This window comes from Lemur catta, chromosome 4 (assembly GCF_020740605.2).
Source record: "Lemur catta isolate mLemCat1 chromosome 4, mLemCat1.pri, whole genome shotgun sequence".
Lineage (NCBI taxonomy): Eukaryota > Metazoa > Chordata > Mammalia > Primates > Lemuridae > Lemur > Lemur catta.
The window spans coordinates 116,374,372-116,392,502 of NC_059131.1; the positions used below are offsets into that span (position 1 = coordinate 116,374,372).

Consider the following 18,131-nt stretch of genomic DNA (forward strand, 5'->3'; position numbering starts at 1 on the left):
GTTTTTCTTCCTTATGATTTTCTTAATAATGGTTTATTTTCTCTAGTTTTCTTTATTGTAAGAATACAGTATATGATACATATACAAAACGTTTTAACTGACTGCTTAAGTTAACAGTAGGGCTTCTGCTCAACAGTAGGCTGTTAGTAAAGTTTTGGGGGACCCAGAAGTTATACGCAAATTTTTCACCACACAGGGAATTGGTGCCCGTAACCCCTGCAATGTTCAGATCAACTCTAATTAATATTCATTTCCTAGACAGAAACATTTATTATAAAATATAAATAACTCATTTTAATAAGAAATCCAATTGATTATAATGTCACCACAGAGGAAACATATAACATACTAACTTTAAAACCTATTTTATTATTTATACAAAAATATCATAGAGCATTTTAAGGACCATAATTAAATGAAGACTTTTTTTAGACAATACTGTTTGTGATTATAAACTCCCTACAATTAACTTCTTACATAATTCTAAATTCTAGATTACTAAGAAACAAATTTTTAAAATATGCACACAATTTACACATTGACTTTTTAACTGCCCCTTTTGTGCTCAAAACTTCCTTACTCTTTATTTTTTTATCCATGGTAGAACGACCAAGAGCAATTCACTATCAGAAGTCTTACCTGGATTGCTGTTTTCAGAAAGATCGTCAGGTATCTTTTCTTCTTTATATTCTGAAATTTGGTGGTGAATGCTATGTATAAAAATGTAATAAGTAATATTACTATTTTAATGCTGATATGAAAACATTTACCAAATATATGAAATTCTCAGAGTATTTCAACAAAATCAGGGCTAATATCAGAACTTTAATTAGCCCACACACTTCAAATGTGTAAGCGCTGCAAACTTATTACGCTTTGATTTCAAGAATACAAAACTAAGGTGAAGTCCTCATGAAGTGTGAGCAGCATAGTTCAGTCAACGAACTAGAGTACGCTTGACATAACAAAAAGTGTCCTGAACTTAAAAGAAGTCTTAGGTGCTATGACCAACAGCTATTTGTTCATGGAAAAGTTGCTTGTCTTAGGCTCAATGTCTTCAAAACATGACGATTTTTCTTCCTTGTGTCACTCTTAATAGACATTTTTATAAATATTTAATATTAATACTATAACATTTTTACAATGCTTGAAGAAATAGTCAAGTAATGGATTACTTTGTTCTTTAATTTAATTGCTGAAATTATTTTAGAATCCCAAATACAACCCATTCTGCATTTTTCCCTAGGCTGCAATATTGAATGAAATGTTGAAGTTTCAAGAAAATGTTATGAAGTCCTAATTTTGATTATTAGTTTTCCTATTCTTTGTGGCTTGTAATTCAGGGTATCTCAGTTATTTCATAATTTGTGACAAATTTATTAATATATTATCTCATTAAATTAGATAACATAACTCTCCCCCCATTACTGAGCTAATCAATCACACCAAAGGCAGAATAATCAATAAATGTCAAGACCTGCCTTGGACTGCTACTATTCCTTCTCTACCTACTCAAACTCTGAACCAGCAGATCTTCGTTAGCAAGATGCTTAATCTCCATGTTCCCTCCAAGTGATGGGGAAGGCAAAACCTTACTTTTATTTTTACTAAGTTCAATGAAGGAGATGCTGGTTCATATTTTCTCATGTCTGAGATCAGTACCAACAACATATTTGCATATGACATTATACATGTTGCTCAACACTCAACTCCACTGTCATTTCATACATCACTTTACACAATTTTCTTGTTAGTGAAACTCACAATCTTAATATTGAGTCACACCTGTTTTGCTTTGACATACACTGTTTCCTCTGAGCTAGTCAGCAAACAGTCAAATGATGTTCACAGGACTGCACAGAATATGGAATGCTTCATAAATTTTCATGTCATCCTTGGGCACGGACCATGGTAATCTTCTCTATATTCTTTCAATTTTCATGTATGTGCTGATGAAGCAAGCTCAAAGCCCTATATGGACACTGATGAGTCAGGGATGAGGTTTGGCCCTGTTAAATCCAATCAACCTCCTGTATGTATGTATGTATGTATGTATGTATGTATGTATGTATGTATTGTATCAACAGAAGAGCCAAACAATTAACCTACTTTTAGCTCAGAGAATTCTGATGAATGGTTTCCCTAAGAGATAGAATTTGAAAGAATTTAAGAAACCTCAGGTACAGGTCCAAGTAGCTTGGGAGATTTTCATTGTTATGGAAAACAGATCACTTGAGAGACCAGCTACAAGTTGGTGACCATTACTCTGCAGAAGGATGAAATGTGACTTTCCAATACTTAAAAAAAGGCACTAAACAGAGGCAAAAGGAGCCTTGGCATACAAATTTGTAGCAAAGAAAAAAGGAAGTTCTAATATCTTCCTACAATGATATTTGAAACTCTCTGACAGTTTAGAACAATCTCAACTATTTGCTAGAGGGAAGACAATCAGGGGCATCAAAGGATAACTTACCATAAAGACCTAGGCTAAGTCTAGGCTGAGATGAGGGCTCCACATAAGGTTTGGAGTGTGGAGGGAGGGCCCTTTTGCTCACTATGTTTGTGGCTGTAGCTAGGAGGCCCAGCTGCCAGAGCAGGGTACTGGTGATTTAGGAACAATGGTTGAGCATATGTGCACGAACTCAAAAAATGTGTATGTAGCCTTGAAGTCTAAATATGGATCACCATATGAAGACTGAGGGATCTGAATCTGCAAAGGTCAATCACTTCCAGACAGCAAGACCAGTGTCAAATGGAATAACAGAATAAATGAAACAACAGAATGATTGAAGTGTCCTTTCATTCCCCTCTCTCAGACTTGTAAAAACAACTGTCTTCTTTGCATTTAGAGAACCATTCCATTTCCTGAAAAGTTCAAGGAGGAGGCTATAGGAAATAGCCCCCAGAAGACACTACAACATTTTCTGTTAAGTAGACATTTCAAGACCCAAATAACTAATTAGAAGGATCAAACATGTGGCATATTATCTCATGCACGAGTTATTCTTCAAATGAAATGGATGATGCTGATACCATCCCTGATGATAAAGGTTTCTTGAAAGTCTTGAGATGATGAATTCTGTACCCATTACTACTTCTAACTAGTTTAGCCTTTTGTTTGATTTCTGGCTGATGAATTCGACTAATTCACTGCCATTCCAACACTACCTGAAACACACTATGAAATCTCACCTGATGTATAAGATATAAAATTTGAAATTATTTTACACCTTGATTTAGTGTTCACTGGTCTTTTAATGTAAATACTTACGTATTAAAACCACTAGTAGTGCCATAATCCTTCACAGTCCTTCCAGAGATATCTTCAGAAAAAACATCCATACCTTCCTCAAGAAGGTGTAGTATACTTGGTGAGTTATGATGTTCAGCAAGCATGAGGGCCGTTCTAAAATAACAAAGAGATAACCTCACCCTTGGGAACTTTAATAGTTATTTAAAATGCTAATTTGATATAGATTGCCAGCTGAATATTTTGCCTATCAGTATAGAATTAACCTTTTATATGTACTAACTGACACAAGCATCCTGGGTGCTCAAGCGTGCCTCTTTGTAAATTACCACCTAGGTTAAAAGGAAGGGACAAAAACGTAGCTTCTTGTGTCATTAAGGTATGACATAGTAGAAGTTGGTCATTCTCTGCTGAGATCACTTATCTAAAGTAAGCAAAGCATTGCATGAAGTATGCTCCATGTCTTCCCTATTTTGACATAATGGACTGTGATTCAGAGTCAACTAGGGGTCAGTTAAGTAAGAGCTATCTGCAGGCTTAAACAATAACATTAGTAGTAATGGTGAAAATAGTAACCATAGTAGTTTCAGTTAATGATGTTGATGAGCACGTGCTGGGGACTGAATTCAATGTTCTATACATAATCTTACTTGTACACAACCACCCTGGAAGGGCATAGTGTTATTCTCCTTCTCATATTAGAATACACATTTGGTGGGAAGTGGTCTTCCCAAGGTCACACGCCTAGCAAGTGGGAAAGCGAGAATTTAAACCCGGTTTTATGTGAATGAAAAGCTGTCTCTTCCCTTTATCATCCACTTATGACTTATCTTCATTAAAGAAAAATTTTATCCACTTAAAGTGGTCTTTCTCTCATTTTCATAACAATTAAAAAGAAAAAATCAAAATACATTAGAAATGAAAAAGGAAAACAACTGATGAACCCACAGTATCTAGTTATAGCAATTAATAATCCTTTACAGATCACCTAACATCAATATTTTTCAAAGAAAGCACTTAAGGCAAAAGAGTCGTCCCAAAGAAAAAATGATTTTCAACTTCTATTTATGTTTCATATACCATTTTTGAAGGAAATTCTATAAGAAGAAGTTAAAAAAATACTATAAAAGGATTAAGAAGTTCCATATTGAGTCATAAAGTGATCTAAAAGTTAAAGTCCACACTTCAGTAAAACTAATATGAAACCTCTTTAGGTGATATAAGATGACATGATCAAAAACATCAGATTACAAATAACAAATATCAGTCAGTATCATAAGAGATGATGAATCCTACTGAATATTGTTCTTTAGGTTCCCCAGTCCAAATAATTGCTTTTCTACCTAACTGATGATTTGTGTTGATATTTGTCACTCTATCCTCTCAACAATTATGTTAATCTTCTCATTCATTTAATAATTCTGACTTGAGTGACTCTTACTACCCTAAAATAACATTCACATTTTTTAAAAAAAAGCACTAAATACTATACCTGTTCATTTTATCTACTGCATTTATATCTGCATTCTTCTGTATCAAAAATTCTACCATTTCCTCTTTAGTTCCACTTACAGCAAGTAGAAGTGGAGTGAGGTGATCCTGTAATACAGAAAAATCAATTTATCATTCAAAAAATTTCATATTTCTCAACTGAACTGAACATTTGATGTAAGAGCCTATGAACTTAAATGTATCATACAGAAAGTAAATGAAAGGTAGTTTCATCCACTCACCCATCTGTTCTGCTCCTTCCCTTAGAAACTCCCCTCCTCTGCCTCTCCAGGCTAACTCCTGCCATCTCCAAAACTCATTTCAAACGTTTCTGGGTTCTAAGAATCTTTGTTTCTATCACAACATTTACCATGATATGCTGTACTTAATTTATTGTTTTCCATCTAAACCAAGAGCTTCTTGGGGGCAGGGGCTGTATCTTTTATCTCCATATTCCCAAACCCTAAGATGTAGTAGTAAATGCTTCAAGCATTTTTATTGAATTAATATCAATTATTGTACCTACAGCAACGTTTTTTACATGATATTCCAAAGAGTATTTAGATACCATAAGTTAAACACTGTATCCCAAAAGGAAGATTCCATGACCATCCAGGCTAGAGAAGTAGTGCAAAACTGTGCATCATATGTCCAGTATTAAAGAAATCTCTCAAGCTTTGCCTGATCTCTATTTGACAAGTATTATTATTATTTAGTTTTTTTGGTAAACAACATGTGAAGAATTAAATCTTTAGAGATACAGTTTTAAGAACTTTCCAGTGAATGTGGAGGTTTCCTCCAGGTGATACAAACTCCTGTGATTCTCTTCTAACAGTAGCGTAGGACCCCAGGGTACCAATGTCAGGTACTCCTTCTCCAAAGGGTCACTAAGGAAATGGGCTCTGAATAAAAGAGAGAGGTTTCAAATGAATTTCAACTCATTATTTCATGGTCCATGTTGTTTCTCCTGTGACAAGGTGACAGATTTTTATCTTAGTTATTAGAAGGCTCACTATGATTTTTTTCCTCAATTATCCTGATGATCCTGAGATGCTAATGCCTATCTGCTTTATTTTAATCCACTTGTATTCTGATTTCTATTTTAATTGGTACTCCAGTTGGTTTTTACTTCATGCAAAATATAAATCAGAAATAAAAATATAATGGCTTATCAATTAGAGTTCTAATACTGACCTATATGGATTATTGCTAGCACAATGGAAGCCACTAAATCATTTGCATTTTATAGAGTTTATGCTGAGGAGAAAGATATAATGCTGTCTTCATTACACACAGCCTAGCCAACTATAACCATGGGTAAAGTTCCCTGGTGGTCTAGTGGTTAGGATTCAGTGTTCTCACCATGGGTAACCTAAAAAGCTTATAGGTATTCCAATACGAAGATCATTTTTTATGGTATATATAATAAAAAATTGATTTTTTAAAAACATTTCTATATTCTAAAATCCAACCATATTACTAATGGATAAATGTATATTATAATATAGATGACATACATTCTAAACAAGTATAAACTGTCTTGAAAACCTTGAAATTATTTCAAAAAATACTAAAAAACAAGCTTTGTCCTCTCAAGTGCTTAGGTAGGCAAGTAGATGTCCTGAGCCTGTGAAATACCTAGATAGGCACAGTAGCAAACTGGAGAACATACACCTTGTATAAAGGGGGAAGATTCTGCACAGCACAGCAAACATATGAGCTCAAGGGACAATAGGCTTGACTCTTTAGGGAAGCCTGAAACCCAGGTTCCTGCATGTCTCCCAAATTTTACATGCAGACTCAATTTATCGAGGCAAAGTAAACCTACTTATGGGCTGCATTTTGACTATAGTCTCATGTTCTAAAATTCACTAATGATGTTTCCAAATAGTCATGTATAAAGCAAGTACTTGCATGTGAAATCTTTGTTTTCTTTAGTGTCATAGGTTTTGCCAAAATATCAAGCCCCAATATGGAATAAAAATTGCTATTAAGATTTATAATATCCACAACAAGAATTTTTCAAACATCTATTCGTTTACTATCTACTTGTGTTTATTTTTCCCAGATTGTTACCCAAATTGTTAACTAGTTCACAGACTGCTAAAACTAAATTATTAAAAGAATTCCTCTCTATGTTCTTGGAAACTTCATGCTTTTAAGTGTTTAAAACTGCCATCCTCATTACGTCAAAGCTGTATGAACTTAACAGACATACTGAGATAGTCCATAATACAGCTGTACCTGAATAAAAGATTCAAGATTTGCTACTGTGCTAATTGAGAACGCCTTGCTTGTAGTAAACATTTGTTGAACTAATCCTCTGAATGATAACAAAGAAATGTGAAATCCCAAAAGGGCCCGTTACTACTTATTGAAAGACTGTCCATAAGCAGATTTCTAAAGACCCTCTGACTGGCAGTGAATGATTGCTAAACAGCAGGAAACGGGTGTTATTCCATAAGCTGATAGATGTTGCCAATAATATTCTTTGGAACTGCTCAACCACAGAGCTAGAGAGAGGCAGATAAAGTCAGGCTAATATTATTAGAAAGGAGAGATTTGAAGGAAGTAGCATCTATCAAACTCCAATTCTTCTGGAGATTTCTTATGTTTTTGAAACATGGGAATTTCTATATTATATTTATGTATTCAGTGGTTGTTAAGTAGGAATGCATCAGAATCTCAAGAAAAGTATTTTTATTGGCTAGAGAGAGGGTCTGACTATGTTGCACAGGTGGACTCAGACTCCTGGGCTCAAGTGATCCTCCTGCCTCAACCCTCCAGGGTAGCTGGGACAACAAGCACACGCTTCTGCACCCAGCTTTGAGGAAATCTGTTTCAATATACATATCCAGGCCTTCTTAGATTTACTAAATTAAAATCTGCAGGGCTGAGCCTAGACTTCTAGATTGTTAAAAAATGTTCCCCGGTCACTGTGACACAGCTCTAGCTGAGCACTAGCAGAGCAGGCAGTCACTTCAGTGTCCTGTCTCTCTCACATGGCCAAGGCCCTTTATCACTTGGAGATCTGGCCCCAAACAGGAAATAGTGAGAGATGGAGTCATTTGCTGAAAACTCCATTTAGTCTTGCTGCACAGGGTTAGAACAGGGACTAAGAAACTCAAAATGCAACTTGATTTTGCTATTTATAAGTTTTGTACCTTCCACCTTCCCAACAAGAAATTCTAGTAGAGTCTTGTCGAAGTGGCTGTTTCTGCAAGAGGAGGATAAGTGGCTGTTTGGGCAAGAGCAGGATATTCTTCCCTCTTCTCAAGTCTTTCCCACATCCTCACCACCTATTCACTGCCAATCTGCTTTCCTCAGAGTCCTCCTAACACTGATTTCTGGGCAAGTTTACAACTCCCTAACACTCTTTCCCAAACTAAGAATTACTTTCCGTAAAACTGAAGAGCACTTTGTCTAAACATATAAACGAAGAACAAACAGACAAGTAAACACACAAAAAACTCTTCATTGTATTTTCCCCAAATTACCTAATTTCCAAATGGCCAGCATATTTCTGACTGTTCTCTTTTTCCCTTTCCATTTCTTTCTCTTACGACTTGCCAATTAGAGATTAGTCACTTTGATATAAATTGCATTTCTAAGGAACTTGTCAGCAGCAGCAAGAATTCCATTTATTATATAATGCTTTAGTTTTCAATTATAAGATAAAGCGTATTTCCAGGGCAAATTTGGCTCCCCTGGCTTGTTTTATACTAAATAGAAAAAACAAACAAACAAAAAAAACACAACACTTGTTTGGAAAAAAAGTTAACAAGTTTTCCTTTAACAAATGCAGGGTTTTCACAAATATTAACCATGAATGTATAAAAGAAAACTGCATCTTCTAATGCTTCTTTAAATGTATAAACATTTTAAGTAAAATTTTAAAACAATTAAGGTATTTCAAAATATTTTCATTCGCGGAATGTTTGAGCTTCCAAATATGGAAAATTGATAGTTACATATGTCAACGTTTGATATTTTTCAAATACAGTTCATTGATCTCTACCTTGTTTATGGCTTCTTTATTTGCGCCATGTGAAAGGAGCTTTGCTGCGATCGATGGGGTGTCGCCATAGACAGCATAGTGAAGAGCTGTGTTGCCATACACGTCACTGTGATTCGGATTGGCACCATGTTCTAACAGGATGGTGGCACACTCCTCTTCCAGGCATTGTACCGCCTATCAGTATCAGATCAAGAAATAGATCATAAATTCTAACAGTTCAAAAGAAACATTCCAAAGATCCCACCGACTAGTTACATTTAAATGAAACAAATTTATTTTTATTGTGTATATTGAAATGAAATCCATCTCATGCTGCAAAAGGTGGCTGCTATATACCTTAATCAGAGCTGTCCTTTTTTCACTGTCGGGGACATTGAGCTTGCATTTTCTGTCCACCAGGACAGTAACTACTTCTGGATGGCCATTGGCACAGGCCAAATGGAGAGCAGTCCTATGAAAGTGAGAGAGATTTTTAGGAAATTGTAGTGCACTATCTTAAAATATACAAAGATTCATGTAATTATAAATATTAAACAGCATGTTTTCTTCTACCTTTAAAGCAAATATTTAATTTTCTTGTGAAAAAAGTACAATATTTATTAGCTGCTATTCCTCACTAGATTAATAAAAGAGCAGCCTATTAGAAAGAGATTGGCTTTTGGCGTCAGTTCAACTTGGATTTGCATCCTACTTTAAGCTCTATCAATTATTAGCTATTGACCAGGCGCAGTGGCTCATGCTTGTAATCCTAGCACTCTGGGAGGCCAAGGCAGGTGGATCATTTGAGCTCAGGAGTTTGAGACCAGCTTGAGCAAGAGTGAGACCCTGTCTCTACTAAAAATAGAAAGAAATTACCTGGACAACTAAAAATATATAGAAAAAATTAGCCAGGCATGGTGGCACATGCCTGTAATCCCAGCTACTTAGGAGGCTGAGGCAGGATTGCTTGAGCCCAGGAGTTTGAGGTTGCTGTGAGCTAGGCTGATGCCATGGCACTGTAGCCTGGGCAACAGAGTGAGACTCTGTCTCAAAAAAAAAAAAAAACTTATTATCTATCACTTAGCCCTTCTGTGCCTCAATTTCATCTTCAATAAAATAGGGGAAAAAAAACAGTAGCTATCTCATAGGACATCACTGTGATGCTCAAATGAGAATCTGTACTAAGTATGTGGAACAGTTCCTAATGCAAATAACAGCTCAATGACTGTTACATAATGTAATTATTACTACTGCTTAACAAAGATAACATTTTAATTAAGCAAAATAATGCAATTATACCTACTTTGTGGTTTATTTAAAGACTAGAGATAACATTGTATTTCAGTGATGCTAGGGTGCTCATTTTCTCACATTTTAACATCACTGATACTGGAACAGCACCTTTTATTCATGATTTATTTCAACTACAATGGGCAGCACAGAAAAATTATCTCATTGGTAAGCAAAATAACCGGACATCACAAAATCAATGCTGCGTTACATTAAGGGAAATAGGGCATATACAATAGGTCTATGGAAGTTCTAGTTATATCACTGGCATTTATGTAAGTTTCAGTTCTTAAAAGTACTATGGAAAAAGAAGGTTGAAATAACAAAATTTTTAAAACCAAATAATTCTTACTTTGATTTTCAAATACTTCAGACCAAAAGAAACTCAGGATTCGAATGAATAGGTATGCCTCATTTGTTCAATATATAGATTTATACACTGTGTGAGAATCAGATATTTTGAACGTTTACTGTTAATAATTAATACTGTTACAAATTTTAAAAGGGCAGTTAAAGTCATCTTTTACAATTGTCTACCTTCAGAAATGCTTTTGTTTGAAAGGAGTGAGCAATGACTTTAACTGAAATTAAGTCCTAATCCTCCAATTTTAAATTTCTCAAATTTCTCAGGCTGGTCAGGTAAATAGTTTTAAGGATGGATGTGTCCTGAAAGTTAGTAGAATACGTCTGTTACATAACAGGTCTTCATAGTATGTTTGATGAATAAATGCATTGAGAAAACAGAGTACAAGAGTTAAATATTTTGAAAGAAGACCCCTATAAAGTTATACCTTTGTAATAGTAACATTTATATTTCCTATTTTTCGTTTTCATAATGATACACCTAAATTATAATGAATAATCTAAAATTTTTGCATGTAAGCAATAAATTATATAACAAAACAGATGCACATTAAAAAACTGTGTATGTAATAAAATCTTCAAGCACAGATGAAAAGATTCCCTTTACTTCTGAAGGGATAAAAGTTGGTGGAATATTCCAATCCACAAAATAATTTTAAAATTAATTCATAGAAATTAAGAAATTACTTCTATCTGTGCAAGATTCATATTACGGCTCTTCCCAGGGATTATATCCTTAATGACAAACTTTTACTAGAACTTTCAAATCGTACACCCTAATTGCCCAGAAATAACAAATTTTATCATATTGTGTACATATTTTAAGCTAACACAACACCACAGTGTGTTTGTGCATATGTATAATAATCAAATTGACTTTTATTCTTACTTGATATACCTAAATACTCTTTACATGTCAGCACACATATGTATATATGCCACCTTCTATGGTGACATATTATTCCATCTATGGACACAATCTAATTGATTTGTAAATCCATCATATGCATTCCTCTTAAAACCTTATTATTTTAAGTGCTGAGAAAAACAAATTGTATGATCTCTATTTCTTGAGGATATTTTAGTATAATGGAACTGATGGGTAAAGGGCATACACAATTTTTAAATGTGTAGTTCCAGTTGCCTCCTTAGTGCAGTAGGGAGCGTGTCAGTCTCATTTGTATGTAGTTACCACCAAGTTGTCTATTTGAAAAGAGATCAACAACATAAACTGTAAGCACCAGTATAAGTATTTTCCATGTTTAATATTAGTATTTAATGTCTTCATTCTGACAAACTTTGTGGATAGCTTAACAGTATCTAATTTCTCTTTTAACTTAAAATCCTTCTCTTAGCAGGGACACTTAATATTTTTTCTTATGTTTGTAGGTCACTTGTAGATCTGCAAAAAAAGGACTTTGCCCAATTTTAAATTAGACGTCAGTTTTTATCATGTTTGATTTGTCACCATCATCAAGTTTTAAATTCTTTCATACATTTGGGTGTTTCTAGATTTTCTATTCTGTTCCATTCATTTATCTATCTCTTCAACTGCTAATAAATGATTAATCTGTGGAAATTCATAGCACATTTGGATACCTAGAAGAGCAAGTCTTACTCCATTACAAAATTTTTCTTCATGTCATCACAATAGTAAAAGCGAGACAGCATATGTTAACTAAAAAATTTGGAAACCTTATAACTTTTATTTAGCTCATGTAAAACTGATAAAATAGAAAGAGCTCATATTCTCAGAAAAATGAGTCTTCCTATTGAAGACTATGGTACCATATACCCACTTCAAATTTTCCTTCTAAGTTCCCTAAGTAAAGAACACATTTTCATAGGTGTACAGTGACATGAAATGGATATTGAACTTCTTGCTAAGATGTTTTAACACAGAATTATTTATAGTATACTTATTATTCCTCTCACTATGTACCTTTCTATAAGGTATATAAGATAATGATTTAAAATGTGTACATTAACAATCAAACACCCAGTATACTTGTGCTAGTTAAGTAGCTAAAACTGGCAAGAAGCTGTCCTAGAAGGGGAATCATGAGTGGATGGGGAAGCAGCTGAAGTCCTGTTTTTGTGCTGCTGCCCATGAAGCTGGCCTTGGTGCCGGACCCCTCCCAGGTGCCATATCCCAGGTGCTGCGGAGCCCGCAGGCAGGACAGCCGGGTGCCCTCGCCAGCAGGACCCTGGGCTACTGCCAGTCTGGGAAGGGCATCTCCCCCGCACCTGCCTGGCCCCCAACCCGGGATGGCTGCGCCCATTACCTCTTCTTTTTATCTCTGGCATCCAAGACCTTTTTCTTCAGCGAAAGGATCTGCTCCACTTTCGCGACGTCACCGGCGCTGGCAGCTTGGTGGATTTGGCCGAGATCCTTCTTCCGGATGTGGTACCGTGGCTGCAGGAAGGCGCTGTCACCAGCCTCCCCTTCCAGGCCCACCCTGGTCTGGCCACAGTGGCTGGAGGGGCCGGAGGGCGGCCCGCCCTTGTCTGCCCCGAAGCAGAAGATCTTCCTCATGGTGGTGGCTGCCGGCTTCGGGGGAACCTCAGCCCACTCTCACCCCCCACCCCACCCCAGCCCACCCCTGCCTATTCCCCGCCTCAGGAGTCCAGTGCAGTGAAGAAAACCCGATATGACCACGACCTCCAGCAAGGGAAATCCCGGTCTCCAACTTCTGACAGCTGTAAATGGCCAGGCAGCGCCAAGCACAGCCAAGCGACCACAGGCACCGCCAGAACCATTAAAGCAACTGCTCACGTGCGCATGAGAATGAGCCGTTACTGTGCATGCGCACAACTGCCAGCGGGAAACCGCCCACCCCTCCCCCTCCCCCCCTTGGTGACACACTCCAGAACGCGCCACTCGGGGCTGTTCTGTCCCTGCTGCCGCGTGGCCTGCATGTGTGGCTGCAACTCGGGCCCCTACGTGGCCTGGCGGAGCTCACCCCGGGGCTGCCTCGGGCTCGCTGAGGGTGGCACCCCTGGGCCTATGGGTTTACAGCCAGCTGAACTCTCTGCTGACCATGGCTATAAAATTACAGATTCTAAATAAAGCTATTTTTCCAAATCTTTCTATCAGAAAATGTGTTTCTGTTTTGAATACCTAAAGCTGGTGCAGACAATTGCTTTTCAGTATGAGTGGTGGGAAAAGAGGCTGTCAGTGGAGAGGTAGAATAAAATATGATCCTCCAAGATTTGGAACAATAGACAGCTTTCCCATTGTTGGGTGTTGGCATTTGGGCCTGGGTCTGGTTAAAGTCCCTGACCTGGTGTTTGTCATATAGGAAGTGTCACAGGGAACTGAAAGGGGTAGACTCCTGTGGCCTTTTGGTCTCTCTCTGCTGACCATGGCTATAAAATTGTAGACTCTAAATAAGATACGCACATCTCATTGATACCTTGAAGCTGAAAAAAAAATCAATCAAGACCCAAAGATTGCCTGGCCACAAAATATCTCAAACCAGGCTTGGGCTCTTATTTCTGGGACTTTCTTCTTCCCCTTTTACAATTCCTCCTCTTAATCGTTCCCTTAGCTAAACTCTTCTTTTTACAAAAGCTTTAACTATTCTGGCAGACTGCTTATCAAAAACAGAAACCCTCTTGAAAATCAGCAGTTTTTAAGAAATATTCTTGCCATTCATACTTGTTTTAAAAGTAAAACGTAAAATTCCTATAAAGACACCCTCCCTATACTAAAGGAAATGGTGACATTATTATCTTCAAGGACAAAGAATGAGTCCAAGAAACTACTGTCTGACCTTGTTAGAACTCATAAGAGTTTTAAACTCATAAGTTTCAGCCTTCTCACATATTTCAGTCACATTTTCACAGTTAACTGTTGTTTGTACAATCTAGTATATTGATAACTGAATCAAACTGCTTTACTCAAAATTGGGTTCACAGAGTTTATAAGATGGCCTACTTAAAAAAAATCTTAACCTTATGCCATTTTGTCAGAAAAAATGATTTACATCCAACTGGTTTTTATAAACTGGCGAGTTTATATGTTTTACTATCTCATGACTAAAATTCTAAAATGAAATCTTTAAGACCATTTTTATCTGTATATATATATATATATATATACACACACAATATATATATTTAGATATATTGATGCATATATACATGAATTATGTCATATGTAATGCCTACATAATAAAATCTGGTATAGCTAGCAAGAAATCCCTTCAAAAGAACTATTTTGGCCGGGCGCGGTGGCTCACGCCTGAAATCCTAGCACTCTGGGAGGCCGAGACGGGTGAATTGTTTGAGCTCAGGAGTTCTAGACCAGCCTGAGCAAAAGCTAGACCCCATCTCTACTAAAAATGGAAAGAAATTATATGGACAGCTAAAAAATATATATAGAAAAATTAGCCGGGCATGGTGGGGCATGCCTGTAGTCCCAGCTACTCGGGAGGCTGAGGCAGGAGGATCGCTTAAACCCAGGAGTTTGAGGTTGCTGTGAGCTAGGCTGTCGCCATGGCACTCACTCTAGCCCGAGCAACAAAGTGAGACTCTGTCTCAAAAAAAAAAAAAATGGATCATAAATAAGCTGAATATTATGCAAGAAAAAATGGATAACCAACACAAAGAAATCACAAAAAAGATCCAGGACTTGGAAGACAAATTCACTAAAGAAATCAAAATATTGAAGAAAAATCAAACTGAACTCCTAGAAATGAAGAATTTATTCAGGGAGCTACAAAACACAGTGGAAAGTCTCAAGAGCAGGGTAGATCAAACAGAAGAAAGAATCTCAGAATCGAAGATAACACTTTCCAATTAAATAAATCAGTCACAGAGATGGAGCAAAGAAATGAGAAAAGTCCAGAATCTACAAGAAACGTGGGATTATGTGAAGAAGCCTAACGTGAGAGTTATCGACATTCCTGAGGGTGAAGAAGACAATAAGCAAGGGTTGGATAAGCTATTTGAAGACATAATTGAGGAATATTTCCCAGGCCTTGCCAAAACTCTAGATATACAGGTTCAGGAAGCTCAAAGAACCCCTGGGAGAGTCATACCAAATAGGAAGACACCACGTCAACATCATGCAGTTATCAGACTGACCAAAATTTCCACTAAAGAGGCCCTTCTTCAAGCTGTAAGGAGAAAGAAACAAGTAACATACAAAGGAAAATCCATCCGAATTATGCCAGATTTCTCAACTGAAACCTTACAAGCAAGAAGAGACTGGGGCCCCATTCTCACTCTTCAGAAACAGAATAATGCCCAGCCTAGAATCTTATACCTGGCTAAGCTCAGCTTTATATATGAAGGTGAAATTAAGACATTCTCAGATAAATACAAACTCAGAGAATTCACCAAGACAAGAACAGCTCTCCAAGAAGTACTCAAAACAGAGCTACACACACGGACCAGAACAAGAAAGACCCACGAATATACAACTACTCAAGAGAAGATAAAAACCCAGTTATCACAATGGCTCAAGTGAGAAAACAGAATAATGAAATTCAACCCAACATGAGGAACAAAAATCAATCTCACTTATCAATTCTTTCATTAAAAGTGAATGAATTGAATTCCCGACTCAAGAGACATAGACTGGCCCAATGGTTAAAAAAAATAAAAGCTAAGTATCTGCTGTCTTCAGGAAACTCATCTAACCTGCAAGGATGCATTTAGACTGAAAATAATTTAGACTCACTGAATTCGTGCAGTCTGGATGCGCTGACTTCACTCCCTGGCGCCAAGTGTGGGCACATAATTCAGATTCCGCAGATGAGGATTTTCACATCCGCTCCCCGCTGTTGTGGGGATAGACAACGTGGCCCAAGCTGGGACATTAAAAGTTAGCCTTGGGGGTCTTGCTGGTGCGAACAGGAGGGAAGAGTTCAGTCTGCTGGGGTTGTGCAGCTGGGGGGATGTTAGCCTGGAGTGCCAGAGGTCACCCGTCCGACCACTCTGGGAGGCTCTGCTCAAGACTAAAGCCAGCAGATGAAAAGAGAGAGATGGAGTCCTGTTTGTGCCACCTCGTTCCAGCCATGCTTAACCCAGGCAGCTTAACCCAGGCAGCTGCATTTCCCAGGTGGAAATCGATATTTCAAGCAAATGGAAGCCAAAAGAAAGCTGGCATGGTGGTTTTAATCTCCGATAACTTAGTTTTTAAATCAATAAAAGTAATGAAAGACAAAGATGGTTACTATATACTGGTGAAGGTTACAATTCAACAAGAAGACATAACTATACTTAATATATATGCATCCAACTTAGGTGAACCCAGATTCATAAAGCAAACCCTACTTGATTTGAACAAAATGATAGACAACAGCACTTTGATAGTTGGAGAGTTTAACACGCTACTCACACTACAGGACAGATCCTCCAAACAGAAAATAAACAAAGAAATAATGGACTTAAATAGAATGCTAGAACAAATGGGCCTGACTGACACCTATAGGACATTCTACCCAAAATCCACTGAATATACATTCTTCTCATCAGCTCATGGGACATTCTCTAAGATTGATCATATCCTAGGACATAAAGTATGTCTTAAAAAATTTTAAAAAATAGAAATTATACCATGCATCTTCTCAGATCACAGCGGAATAAAGGTAGAAATTAACCCTAACAGAAATTCTCATTCCTACTCAAAGTCATGGAAATTAAAAAACCTTCTCCTGAATGAATATTTTATAAATGAAGAAATCAAGACAGAAATCGAAAGATTCTTTGAATTAAACGACAAAGGAGACACAACTTATCAAAATCTGTGGGAAACAGCTAAAGCAGTCCTGAGAGGAAAATTCATTTCCATAAATGCCTATATCAAAAAGACAGAAAACTCACAAATAGACAACCTAATGAATAGACTCAAAAAGCTGGAGAAAGAAGAACAGACCGACCTCAAACCCATCAGAAGATGAGAAATTATTAATATCAAATGAGAACTAAATGAAAAGGACAATAAAAAAATCATAAGGGAAATTAATAAAACAAAAAGTTGGTTCTTTGAAAAGATAAACAAAATAGATACACCTCTGGCTAAACTAACCAAGAGCAGAAAAGAAAAATCTCTAATAACCTCCATCAGGAACATGAAAGGAGAAATCACAACTGATGCCACAGAGGTACATATCATCTATGAATTCTACAAAAATCTTTATGCACACAAACTGGAAAATGTGGAGGAAATGGACAAATTTTTAGAAACACATAGCCTTCCCAGGCTCAACCAGGAAGAAATAGAATTCCTGAATAGACCAATAGCAAGAACTGAAATCGAAACAGCAATAAAAAACCTTCCCAAAAAGAAAAGCCCTGGTCCAGATGGGTTCACACCCGAATTTTACCACACTTACAAAGAAGAACTGGTGCCCATCCTACATAAACTATTCTCCAATATCGAGAAGGATGGAATTCTCCCCAACACGTTTTACCAAGCCAAGATAACATTGCTACCAAAACCAGGAAAGGATGCAACAAAAAAAGAAAACTACAGACCAATATCTCTTATGAATATAGATGCAAAAATTCTCAATGAAATCCTAGCAAATCAAATCCAAGTGCTTATCAAAAAAATAATCCATCACAACCAAGTGGGCTTCATCCCAGAGATGTAGGGATAGTTTAACATACGCAAATATATAAATGTAATTCACCACATAAATGGAAGCAAAAATAAGGACCATATGATCCTCTCAATAGATGCAGAAAAAGCATTCGACAAAATTCAACATCCTTTTACGATAATAA

At 36.8% G+C, this 18,131-nt stretch overlaps 1 protein-coding gene and 1 non-coding gene across 2 annotated transcripts in view; both read right to left on the minus strand.

Moving 5' to 3' along the window:
- LOC123637497 (ankyrin repeat domain-containing protein 26-like) overlaps window positions 1-18,131 on the minus strand; it is a 57,351-nt gene that overhangs the window by 32,672 nt on the left and 6,548 nt on the right. Inside the window, exons 3-8 of the mRNA XM_045550654.1 lie at window positions 12,677-12,807; window positions 9,096-9,210; window positions 8,760-8,933; window positions 4,743-4,849; window positions 3,272-3,406; window positions 640-710 (exon numbers count right to left, since the gene is read on the minus strand). Coding sequence (XP_045406610.1) covers window positions 640-710; window positions 3,272-3,406; window positions 4,743-4,849; window positions 8,760-8,933; window positions 9,096-9,210; window positions 12,677-12,807 — 733 coding nt within the window. The remainder of the gene's footprint in view (window positions 1-639; window positions 711-3,271; window positions 3,407-4,742; window positions 4,850-8,759; window positions 8,934-9,095; window positions 9,211-12,676; window positions 12,808-18,131) is intronic.
- On the minus strand, window positions 1,859-1,965 carry LOC123637587. The gene has a single exon (XR_006734951.1). It is a non-coding gene; the product is annotated as a U6 spliceosomal RNA (small nuclear RNA).